This window comes from Galleria mellonella, unplaced genomic scaffold (assembly GCF_026898425.1).
Source record: "Galleria mellonella isolate WM207_F2 unplaced genomic scaffold, CSIRO_AGI_GalMel_v1 utg35, whole genome shotgun sequence".
NCBI classification, from domain to species: domain Eukaryota; kingdom Metazoa; phylum Arthropoda; class Insecta; order Lepidoptera; family Pyralidae; genus Galleria; species Galleria mellonella.
Genome location: NW_026442082.1, coordinates 2,779,926 through 2,792,831, shown reverse-complemented (window position 1 = coordinate 2,792,831; position 12,906 = coordinate 2,779,926). Strand labels below are relative to the sequence as shown.

General features: G+C 31.8%; 2 protein-coding genes and 1 long non-coding RNA gene across 7 annotated transcripts in view; 1 reads left to right on the top strand and 2 right to left on the bottom strand.

The window, feature by feature from the left end:
• Window positions 1-12,906, top strand: part of LOC113514504 (uncharacterized) — a 408,650-nt gene that overhangs the window by 55,576 nt on the left and 340,168 nt on the right. The window lies entirely within an intron of this gene.
• On the bottom strand, window positions 437-3,312 carry LOC128201113 (uncharacterized). Its single transcript, XR_008253074.1, has 3 exons — window positions 3,230-3,312; window positions 1,591-1,685; window positions 437-553 (listed from the first exon to the last, which is right to left on the bottom strand). It is a non-coding gene; the product is annotated as an uncharacterized LOC128201113 (long non-coding RNA).
• LOC113514358 (neuropeptide F receptor) overlaps window positions 8,010-12,906 on the bottom strand; it is a 91,857-nt gene continuing 86,960 nt past the window's right edge. For all 3 annotated transcript variants that reach the window (XM_026898426.3, XM_026898430.3, XM_052896846.1), the window contains exon 4: window positions 8,010-9,013. In XM_026898426.3, the coding sequence (XP_026754227.1) occupies window positions 8,333-9,013 (681 nt within the window). In that variant the 3' untranslated portion in view covers window positions 8,010-8,332. The remainder of the gene's footprint in view (window positions 9,014-12,906) is intronic.

The following is a 12,906-nucleotide window of genomic DNA, read 5'->3' as shown; positions in this document are numbered from 1 at the left end:
CATAAAGAATATGTGATTTTTTGTAGAGAGAACTATTGCTAAGTTTTATTTATATACTAATTAGTTTTATTTATTTCATTATCAGAGGGATGGGCAGCAACATCCTTCTTAAAACATGTCTAAAAGTCTATCTGCGGTTACTTACCCGTCTACCAAGCGTAGCAACTACTGGAAAAATTCCCCTTATAGGGAAGGCTTATGTCCAGCAGTGGATAGTTAATGGCTAAAATAATAACAACAATAGTTTTATTCCGCATCTAAACCCACGTGAATTAGTACATAAAGTATCCTATGTGCTGTGTTAGAATTTTATCTACCTGTATATTAAATATCAGTCATTTCAGATAGTATTTATATGAGTGAAACTGAAGGTAACGTACAATAAATAAATAATTTTATTGCTCAAAGTAGATACACGTATCATATAGATATGTTATTGAGATAAGCCAAGATATACAGCATTTCTTCCTTCTGGTATCTTATTTCTTCTCAATTTATGTATTCCTAGTACATTATAAGTGGCATAATGTATCACTCAGGTAACGCCAATAATCTGTTTAGAGGTAAAGAAGTTTATGTTATTCTTATTATATAAAGCAATATTTGTTGTGTTCAGAAATGCATTTGTCAACCAACAATAATGGCGGCTCGAATTGGTCGCCGCCATTTTTATTCTATAGTACAGTTAGCATCAAAATTCGATAAATACGTACAAATTTCTAAATTCTATTTTCCCAATAAAAAAAATTGTTAACGTCGAAATGTCCGTAATAAAATCAAATATAAAAATATATTTTAAAGTAATACTCCACCACTGAAATTAAATATATGTGTCAAATTAGGAGATTTTCATTCATTCTACTTATTAAGGTGCACGTGACACTCTTCGTGTTGCAGGCATTCCATAGGCTACAATGACAGTTTACGATCAGACTCCGTGGTATAAAAAAAATATTTAAAAATACCTTCCCAATACTATCAACATCATATCAGTCTTTAACTGTCCATTGCTAAACATAAGCCTCTCCTAGGGGCGGGGGGGGGGGAGGTTTGCTAGTAGATATTTTAAGATGAACGCTGCTACCCATCCCTCGCCCTCCCTTAGTCACCTCTTACGACATCCACGGGAAAGGCCACCCCTTGGCTTATTCAATGACGGGACCACACTTCTCTCATACAATATTGTCATACATGGGGGGAATAAATTGTTAGTAATCCGGTTTTACCAGCTCCATTACTAGCAATATATCCTATCAGGGCGACCTCCACACGGTTCTACCTGAAAACCATCGTGGTTTATTCTGGAGGAATTTATCACGATGGGCTATTTGACCTGCTTTCATTCTCACCTATTATCCCTCACTGGTGCCATGCCGGTGTATACCGATAGCGTAGGCGGGGTACTATTTCATTATCATCCCACAAAAAAAAATAGTATAATACGTAAATACAATCATACATACAATTACTAATCATACAGGGAAAGGTAAGGGTTTTCTTTATATATTTTTTTTTATATTATTTTAAAAATAAATTTAAATATAGTTGTAATGTTTCTAAAACGCGAAAATATTAGTAGTGAGTACTTACGATCACTTTGTTTACAGTTGTCGTACTCCATCTCGCATAAATTCCGGAACACTTTCTTTTCATTCTTATCGCTGATAGCACAGAGTGGATTTTCGCTTGAAATGTAAATTACTTTATTATTAAGTTTTCTTTCGAATATAAAAGTTGAGTGAATAGAATTTAAACGAGGGAGTTTCGCTTATACTTGAATGGGCCAGATATAGGCAATCTTAAATTAAGATGTTTTGTCCAATTTTGAAAAAAAAACGAAATGAAGTATTTAGACCTATATCGGCTATAACTCTTTATTTATTTTAATAAATAGTAAAAATATCCGTAACTGGCGAGCATGTACGAAAAGATTGATGAATATGGAGGAAGCGAAAGAGGTCTGTTTGAACCGAAATATTTATATTTTAGAAAAGGGATTGTTAGCAATATGCTCTATTAGGTCGACTTCCACGTGGTTCCTCGTGGAAACCATCGTGAACAATTCTTGTTGAATTCGTCACGATGGGCTAACTGATCTGCATCAGCCTCAACTATCATCTTTCACTAGTGTCCCGCCGGTGTATACCATGGTGGGGTTACCATTCCTTTATCACCCGTTAAAAAACAATGAAGAGCTTCAAGCTGAACTATTATATCATTAGTCATGAATATCTATTATGTATTGTTATTTATATATGTATTGTATGTGATTTATGTATGTATAACTTTTGTAAGTATATTATTCTATATGTTTGTTCATTTATCTTAAAATGTATTAAAGGTGTTATCCTCTCTATGTTTAGCGTAACGGTTGACTAACAGAGAATGTCATCAGGCGTTAAGTCTGCTCTGTACACATATTTTAATGTATGCAAAAGTTGTAAATAAATCGATGTATTTGACGTTTCCTTATTTCTGCCTGCCCTAAGAGACAGACGTGACAGATATGTATGTATGTAAACAGTATTCTCAGTGTATTCAGACGATTTGAATTTATTTATTTAAATATACAACACCAGCGGGTCTACCATGAAATGAAATTCCGAAATTTCGGACTCAATTTCATGTTTTTGTTTATACCAAAATCGGACTAATAAATTGAGTTTAATATTACATTCGTCATACATTCTATCATAAAAGTCCAAAGGAACAATATTTTAACATTTTTAATATTTCTAAACAGCATGTATTATGTAATTTTAATATCAAATTTGTTTTTCGTTTAGCTCCGAAATTTCGGAAAACATTTCGTGGTAGGCCCTCAGCTTCGTACCCGCTACTTTGTATGCGTAGATTTCTGATGTAGGAAAAATAGTAAAATCACTTCTGGATCACACTTTACTTTAAGTAAAACATACACCAGTTTTTAAATTAGACCTTCAGGAATATAAATGTGAAAACCGTATCCAATTTGATGTGGTAATTTTTACGTGATGCTGGAACAAACATACAGACAGAAATACAGATATTTTTTTTAATTCTATTACCCTTAATAAGACTCAAGCGTGGCAACTACTGGCAAAACTCTCCTTACGGCGGAGGCCTATGTTCATCAGTGTACAGTTAATGGCTGACATCATAATAACAACAATAAAGTAGAAATAAAATAAAATACAACATTATATTTACTTCATTTCATAATGATGATGATCATGTATTCAAAACATACCCGGCCATTGGAATACTTAAGCAATTTCTGAATTCCTGCTTCAGTTGTGCTGATACTAATATTTTATTGTAGATACAAGATGCAGTTACTGGATTAAAAGAGAAACAATTACTAATTTAAGTACAATTAATTTTGATATTATTGGACGTGATGGAATTTTCTTTTTTATGAAATGGTAACCCCACTTTATACTTAATTACTTAATATTACTATATATGGTATATTGGCAAAAATATTGGTAATGGACAAAGCATATTTGCTAGCAATGGTACTAACAATAAACTCTTAAAACTTAGCGATAAAAATGGTAACACCTCCTGCGCTATCAGTTTACGCTGGCGAGGTATCAGTGAGTTTTTTAATGAATGATAATGGAACGGCAACCCTGCCTGCGCCAACGGTATACGTTAGCAGGGCACCAGTGAGGGATGATAGGTGAGAATGAAAAGGCAGGTCAGTTAGCTCGATGTGATGGATACACCTAGATTTCAGCACGATGGCTTCCAGGGGGGGAACATGTAGAGCTCGATCTGACAGGGTATATTGCTATCAATGGGCACTGGTAGTCCGTATTACTAACAATCCCTCCCCCCTCCCCCGTAACAGTGAGAATTTATAAATAGATTTTATAAATATTTAGTAAATAGAGGTCAACTTGATAGGATATATTGCTAGCAATAGGGCTGTTACATCCTAATATATGTTAACAATCCCTTTTTCTCGGTACTGAGATATCGCCTCCAAATTTAGTTATATCAAGTGGTGGAAGGAATTGTTATTAAAGGGACTAGTATAACTTGCATAAATAGAGATAAACAAAGTATTACATGAGACTAAAAATAAATAACTATAAACGTAAATAAACAATACTCTTTGCCCTAATACAATTATAGTATAAATTGAATGCAAAATATTTAATGAGAAATTGTATTTAATTGTGCTATGAGAAATTAAAGGGTATTTTATTTTATTTTTATGCATCAGACGAAGTATTGATAAATTTACAACTTACCAAGAATAATAATATTGTACTTTATTATATGCACATTTGAATTAAATTTTCTATAGAATTTATTCATATTTTATATCAATTATTAATTCAATTACATACTCGTAAATAAGTGTATTTATTAACGAATTTTTATTTGAATACAATTAATATTATCGTATATTTTTAAATGACAATAAAAGAACTCATTTCAAAGTTTACGAACTGTTAAATTAAAATTGCGCCATTAACCCTTCGAATCGTCATCGAGAAAGAATTTAAGATGCGAACAATCGTAAAAATACACTTCGAAAATGCCAGATTTCCAAATGTTAAACAAAATTAATCCCTTCCCAAAAGTTTAATGGGAAAGAATTTAAAATTAGAATTTGTTATATTTTTAAATTTCTCTGATACCTAACCTGAAAATGTATTTTAAAAATAAAAATAAACAACTACATATTATAAGTTATGTACTAACAAACATACTTTAGAGAGTAGGCTATTAAAATTGTGTTATGCATAAGTTCCGGCTGTGAAATGAGCTCCTGCCGAGGCTTTTTCTAGAGACTACAGCATGGGGTTTTTCGAAACACATTTATTAAGGTTTCTTCAAGGTTAGCAACGTGTACTTGATATTTCTGGCGTTGTAGGCGTCCATGGGCTATAATGGCTGTTTACTATCAGACGAGTAATATGTTTGTCACTTTGGTATAAAAAAAATCACATCACAATAACTTTACAATTATCCAAACTATACTCTTTATTCGACTTGGTTATTTTTTGACTTGTCTCAATCTATTTATGGGTTTCTCATAATATTATTATCAAACTTTGGTATTTATGATTTAAATTGACAATGCTACAATTTATGGACGTCACTTTACTTCAAGAATTGTTGTTTATATTGCTTTTAATAGTACCCTATTTATTTCTTTCTTTAACGGGTTTTTTTTTATACAACTTAGAATGGCAAACAAGCTGACGGCCCACCTGATGGAAAGTGGTAACCGTCGCCTATAGACGTTGCCATTCCTGAGGACTCAGGTATTATTCCTCTGTACCCTGTAAATTCACGCCATATCCCACCCTTCAAACTGAAACACAGCCATGCAAACACAACTGCTTCACGGTTGAAACACGAATGGGACAAAGGTACCCAAGCAAACGATTTTTGTACAAAGTCTTCCTTAAGTTCGACACGTATATCAACAACTACTAATAAAAGAATGAATGCATATAGTAAATGAAATTAGTAATCGGATCAAATCGGTCTCAAATGATTTGAAAGTCATTCGAATTAATTCGAATAAATCGACGTCGAATAATTAGTATTCAAATTAGTGTAGTCGCGCAAAGCTACGTTAACCGAATCTTTCGAGGTCTTATTATTTTTTAACAGACTGCGACCCCCTTTAATAACAAACGCGACCCCTCGGTTAAGAAACGTTGGATTAGAAAAATAGTACCATGGACAACACAATGCACTATTATGTCCAAGCCCCTCATGAGTTGCTATTCCTAATATTACCATATTATCTTTATATTATCTGTGACATGACCAAGGTGAAACGCCTCTGTATTGTCCTTTTGACTTCAAGTAAAACTTAAAAAAAGAATAATTTGAAATTTTAATTCAAATGATCGTAATTCATGTATTATGTACATATACGACTACATAACTAGTTGTATCTCTCGGTTCTGCCCATGAATGTTTCGTGATATCGAATAACCTATAATATTTTTCAAGAATAGTGGAGCCTATCAGATACAAAAGTTTTATAAATTAGTGCATTTAAACTAACAAATACTTTGATTTTATTATATAGAGCTAGTTTAGTCGGATATGTGTATATTTGTAAAAGAGAATGGTATCCGATGGATAAACGACGAAGGGGATGGTAACATTGTTAATAATGCAACTTCAAAAGGGTTCGAGCCCTACCCTGTTCGATTTAAAACATATTAACTTACCTTAAAGGGTCGAAAACAGTATAATACTTGCGTAGTTAATTTGTTCTTGTAAATATTTAATTAAATTACAATAACCGTATCACCGCATTCAACAGTTAAGTATTTTAGAAAATATGAGCAAAAATGCCGCCATATACGAGTACAGATACAGTTTTGAAGAATTTTAGGAAATGTAATCGAAAATTTATTTTTTCTTTCATTACTCTCTTCAAAGTTTGTGTAGGATAGATTGTATCAAAGATAAGACCGCCTATTTTACTTTTGTTTTATATTTTTTTTCTTTAAATACAATATCAGTATTTGTGTTAATAAATAAATCCTTAAGCCGTGTGGTGTCATAGGAGGCGGCTAAAAAAACTTAATAGTTGAGCAGTGTCCCTTTTAAAACATCACTAGTCGTAATACGGTTGCCAATCCGACTGCCAAGCATAGCAACTACTGAAAAATTGTAAGCACAATGGAGATTGGGGAATATAGAATTTCTCATATAGTCATTCGTGTAATCTCGGCTTAGAATAGGCTACTCCATCCTTTCCTTTGAGTGGAGGAGAGGGCTTCTTAGTAATGGAAACGTTAATCCCAATTGCTAACAATATACTCTATCAGGTCGACCTCCACTCGGTTCCCCCTGGAAACCATAGCCATTAATTCTTGTTGATTTCGTCACAATGGATTAACTTACATCTTCCACTCACTGCTGACCCGCCAGTGTATACCGATAGCGCAGGCGGGGTTACCATTCCATTATTATACCATCCATTATGATGATGTGACTGAAGATGTGCCATAAAGATGAGGTGACTAGTTCAACTTAACGCAGCAGCGTTCCTCTTAAAACATCTCTAAGTCTTACTGTAGTTCCTTACCCACCTACCAGGCGTGGCAACTACTGGCAAAACTCTCCTTATAGGGAAGGCATATGTTCAGCAGTGAACAATTAACGGCTGAAATGTTGATGATAATATACAGACATAATTATAATATGACTAAAGACCTACCCTGGCCTCGTACGTGTAATTAAGAAAAATAATATGTAGTCTATGTTAATCGCTGATAATATAGTTTATTACAGGTGAAAAAAATTTTAAAATTAATTAAGTAGTTTTTGAGTTTATATATTACAAACAAATAAACACACACACATTCAAACAAACATGTAAATTTTAAGATTGTGTTTCAGAAAAATACATTTACTTATTTGTGGTAATATAAGTTATTTTGAATTTATTTTAAAAATTAACTACTAAACCGATTTTAATAAAATTTCTATGAAACTAATCTGCAAGTATATCCTTTAAGAAAAAAAAAGAGTTTTGAAATTGGTTCATAATTGACGGAGTTATGATGTAGCAAACATAACAAATACAGTTTTTTTTTATACAACTTAGAATGGCAAACAAGCTGACGGCTTACCTGATGGAAAGTGATAACCGTCGCCTATAGACATGAGCAGTACCATGGACATAACAGAGTATATTGTTTCGTCCATGATACCCCCTTGATGTTGAAATGAGTACCTCCTTATTTTTGAAGTCGGTTAAAAATATCAAACCTTATAATATCAGTGTAGATATTTAAGGCTGAAAGATAATATATTTTAGTTAGAAAAAATGTAAATTCCTTCCTAGATATTTTACCCTTTTTCATTGCTTACTTAATAAAATGTGTCATTAATCTGTATTAACATTTGAGGCATTTTCCAAAATATATAGGAATTTAATTACAGGGACATTCAGCATTCTTTCGGATTTAGGGCTAAATTTATCCAGGCTCTAGATATATATAAAAAATGGGAGGAATAATGAAATACCTAAGCAGTCGATTTAGTTAACGATTTATTTATAAAAAAACAAAGTCGTTTTTTTTTCTATAAAATATTGGTACCATACGTTCTGGGCTCAAAAACGTATAGTACAATATTAAGACCTACAATTATGCATAATTATATATTATAATATAATCTTACATCTATAGAAATTATTCAAACTTACGCATATATTACATTATTAACATGAAAAATTAACAAAGGAACTTTTTACACCGTATTAACAAAACTTTAGTCATTTCCAATTGACACTGTAAGTTCATATGTTTTGCATTTCAACACTGCTACTTTCCTGCTATTTAAAGCAAGTCTTTAGTCAGAAAATCTGGGAGCATTGGGATGTTTTCGTGTTTGCGGTCACTGTGTGTTCTAACTGCAGCGCCGTCAACTCTGTCTCCATCTTTCTGCTCTTAATCCTCATATTATTCTTCAGTTGTCCCTTCTTACGACAGCAGCATAGGATCTCTTCGAATTCCTTTCTAAAGTTATCATTCAACCATCCATATAGTAGAGGGTTGGACACTGCACTCGACATACCGAACATATGGCATATTGCGTACGTTATTGTCATTGGTTTCTCGTCCAAAATGGGTTCCGGGCTGAAATCTGCTACTAAATTAAACACATTCAACGGCAACCAACTAATAACGTATGTGACCGCTATTGCTATCAAGATTGCCGGAGTTTTTCTAGTCGTCCGTCTTCTCCCACGCAACCTCCGATGAATCTGCACGTGCGCAATTACTACCACTAATACGGGGAGTAAGTATTGAAAGATCAAACTGAATACAGAGTAGATAGCTCTTCCGTTGTCTATCGGCCAGTCTTCTATGCAAAAACTTATGGAATCCATTCCTATGAAGCCTAGTTTGTGAGTCTTTAGGCTTCTAAATATGAAGAGGGGTGATGCAAGTGTAAAGGCTGTTAACCAAATGAAGAACATTGTAATTAATGCACCCATGGTTTGGAGTCCTGGTCGCGTTGGATAGACGATAAGCTGTGAACAAAATAAAATTAACACTATTAAAACAATTGACATGATAAAATTTCAATTATTAATTCTAACTAAATATATATTAATACAATCAAATTGTAACTGGACATTATCTGTACATGGAAGATATTTAAGAAAAAATGATATAAGGGTTCTTAATAAGAGTAATAAAAGCCAATATCTTACATGGGGAACTGTATACGTTTTTATAATAAACTTCCAGATGACGTTTTACATTTAAATGAAAGAAAATTTAAAACATATATAAAAAGGACTCTCTGTACAAAAGCATATTATAAATTAAATGACTATTTAAATGACAAAACTGCATGGATTTGAATTTTGTATTATTGTGAATTGTATTGTAAATGTAATTATTGTATTTTTTCTTAAATCAATATTATTTTCTATAGTAATTATTATAATTATAGATTGACGTATCATAAGTATCTGTAACAGATGTATATGAATAAAGATGATTGATTGATTGAATAAAATTATATTTAAAATTTTTGTCAGTCTGTCTATCCATCCATACTCTTTGTAAGTTTATGCCGATATCACGCAAAAACTATTGCACCTAATTAGATGTGGTCTAAATTGAAATTTAATGTACGTTTTATCTTAATATGCCATCTAGAAATCATCTTTTTTCATTATTTTTCCTACTTCTAAAATTGATGAATTATTTATTTCTAAGGTTACAAATGTTATAAATTTACTTATTATAAACCTAGTATTATATTGATTTTCCGAGAATTCCATTATTTATCAGTTTATCATTGGACAGTTCTGTGTAATGAATAAATACCAGAGCACTACACAATTGATAACACCACTTAATAAAGACGATAACAATAGACTATAAAACATACAAAAATGCAATATCTAGCTCGAACGTGACATATTTAAAGCATGCCTGCTGATTGTTTTGATAATTTGAGTAATTTCCTGTTACGCGGAGTGCTTTTGGAATTTTAGTAGGGGCTTTTCAGATCAATGGGTACATGAAAATAATATTCTCATTTCTATAAGAGCAGCGTTTCTAAAGCTTCTGCGCTATGTACTTGTAAAACTTTTTTATTGAACTGTTATTTTGCAGAAGTCCATATCTCTGATTAGTTGATTAGATTAATTTTTTGTATATCCGTTACAGTTAGTATACGTGCGACTGTTATTATTTGGGGACTGATTACTATCAGTAGAAGATATACAACCTTCAATATTATTAAATATGAGTTGTATATAGAAATAAAAGTGTTTTCTATTAAAGTCCGCTTAATTATAAGCATTTCTGAATAGTATTTTTTTTTGTCAATCTACTGTCAGGATTGGAACGCAATTTCAGCTGAGAAGATGAGCAAGGAACTCATTATTATGTCAATCATTCAAATCATAATAATAAAGATCATTATCATATCAATGACTACTAATGTTGAGTTTTCGCAGAATGGAATTAGAATGACCTCTTTTCTCAAAAGAGGCGTTGAGGGATGGGCAGTAACGTCTCTTTAGAAACATTACCAAAAATCAAACTGCAGCTGCCAATCCGTTTGTCAAAGATGATTCTGAACAACTGAGAAAATCTTTTTAATGGTAAAAACGCTCCTATTCCTTATGGCAATCTATGGGGATGCCTATATTCAGCAGTCGACAGATAATGATTAAAATGATAATGATGATGATGACTGAGTTTTCTTGGATTAAAATACAACTAACATTTAGGTGTAGGTTGTAGGTGACCAAAATTTATAATAAAAAAATACTCCTGATAAAATATAATGGGACCAACATTGTTAAAGATGAAATAACATTGATTACTGATGACATTTTTGACCGATCTATCAAAAGGCATTTGAGGTGAGTAAAAATCAATAAATTTGTTTCTATATATCTAATTACGATATCTGCTGAAATTGTATCAGAATAAATTATGTCTAGAATTAAATTAAAGAGATATACAAAAACTGTTTAGTCTTAAGTACATTATATCAGCTTGAGAGACAGTGGATTTTTTTTGGAGGATGCTTAACAGGCTTGTATTAGATATTTTATTGATCTAGGTATTATCTTGTGGAAGTCCGTAACACTTGTTACTTGTTTATAATTATTACCATTATTACTAACAGTACTTCCACAACCTTTTATAATAGCCATTAATTTCTGACTCCCATTTGGTTCATGCACGTTTTGCGACACGTGTTTCACCTCTAGACGAGGTATCTTCAGGCAAATTATTATATCGCTGCTCGAAGCCTAGTGTTAACCGTTCGGCATCTTTCATTACCTTTTTTAAAATTGTATTAAATAGATTGAGTGACATAATTTTTTATCTACGATAGTTTCTACTTTATATATAGGATGTATGGTTTACATTGTATTAAGGGCAGCGGAATCTGACGTAAAAATTTTCAAGATTTTTGTTGTACACCGAGGCAGTATCTAATTACTATCTTGGTGTACAACTATGATTTCTAAAACCATTCATTACCAATTATATTGGTTAATTTGAAAAACATTTTTTGTCCGCAACTTTGTCTAGATTTCAGATGTAGGAAAACCAATAAAATAAATCACTTATAGATGATGCTTTAAAATAAAACATACACCAGATTTTAAGTCAAATATTCCGAAATACAACTGTAAAAACTAAATCTAATTTGGTGCAGTAGTTTTTGCGTGATGCCGGAACAAACATATAAATAGACAGACAGAAAAAATAATTATTATCGTTTTGGAATCTATTAGTTTTATAAAGATCTCTCCTATTACTTTTTCTTAAATATTTTCATCGTCTAGTTACAGTTTAATTATATTAGTAAAATATACTCATAACATTTTATTCTATTATAGAAAATATCAAATTGAATAAACATATACCAAAAGCATCATGGTGGCAAATCCTATAAACCCTCTACTGTGTAAACATATGTACGATTATATACTGCAAAACGTAATTTGCTAACTGAATTATTAGTTTCTAAAATTCCATTAGGTACATTTCGAACATATTTGTTTATAAAATAACGCGAGAGCAGATGTACGGACAAATCTAATTACAGACATATTGAGACTTTAATAGTGTGTGTAAATAGTGTTTATTTGGACTGAGATGTTAACAAGATCCGGGAAAATGGTGTCTGGAAAATAAATTGTTCCTTCACATTATAACAGTTGAAACTGTAAAGATATTAATAGACGATTAAAGTTACAAGCGCCTAATTTAACTCTTTTGATTGTATTCGGATAGCAGATATTGTCGATGACTTTGTACAATAGACGTGTGCTTGTGAAGGTTCCTCTGATCCGTTGTGTTTTGGCTACGTAATATTTTTAACTTTATTGATTACTTTGACCAAGAATAGACTTGAAATATGTCGTCAGGAACTGTTAAAAGGCTTGGACTCGGCTAAATTAATTATGGTTAACTATGTATATATACATCTGTGTATGCTGGTTTCAGCTGCATTTTGGCTCCTTTATTTTGAATTAACGTATCATTTTCTCGTATAAATTGTACTATGCTTTTATGCAAACAAATCCTAATAACAAATTTGAATATAGGAATTTATGTTGCTGTATATATTTCAACATTATAAAGCGTTGGGTAATTAAAAATTAAATACTAATTAACATCAGAATCATAAATTGTAATTCCATAAAAACAATATTAACTTAAATTTCAATTAATATTTTATATGATACCTGAGAATGGCAAGCGTTATATACTTGTAACATATTAGCGTTTTTATATGCAATAGAAAATTACAAACAAGTTCACAGTCTACCTGATGGAATAAAGTAACAGTTGCCTATAGACATGAATTGAACCATAGAATTTTACTATGATACCCATCAAAACCCTCATGTTTTGTCATTTCTTAGGATTGTGGTGT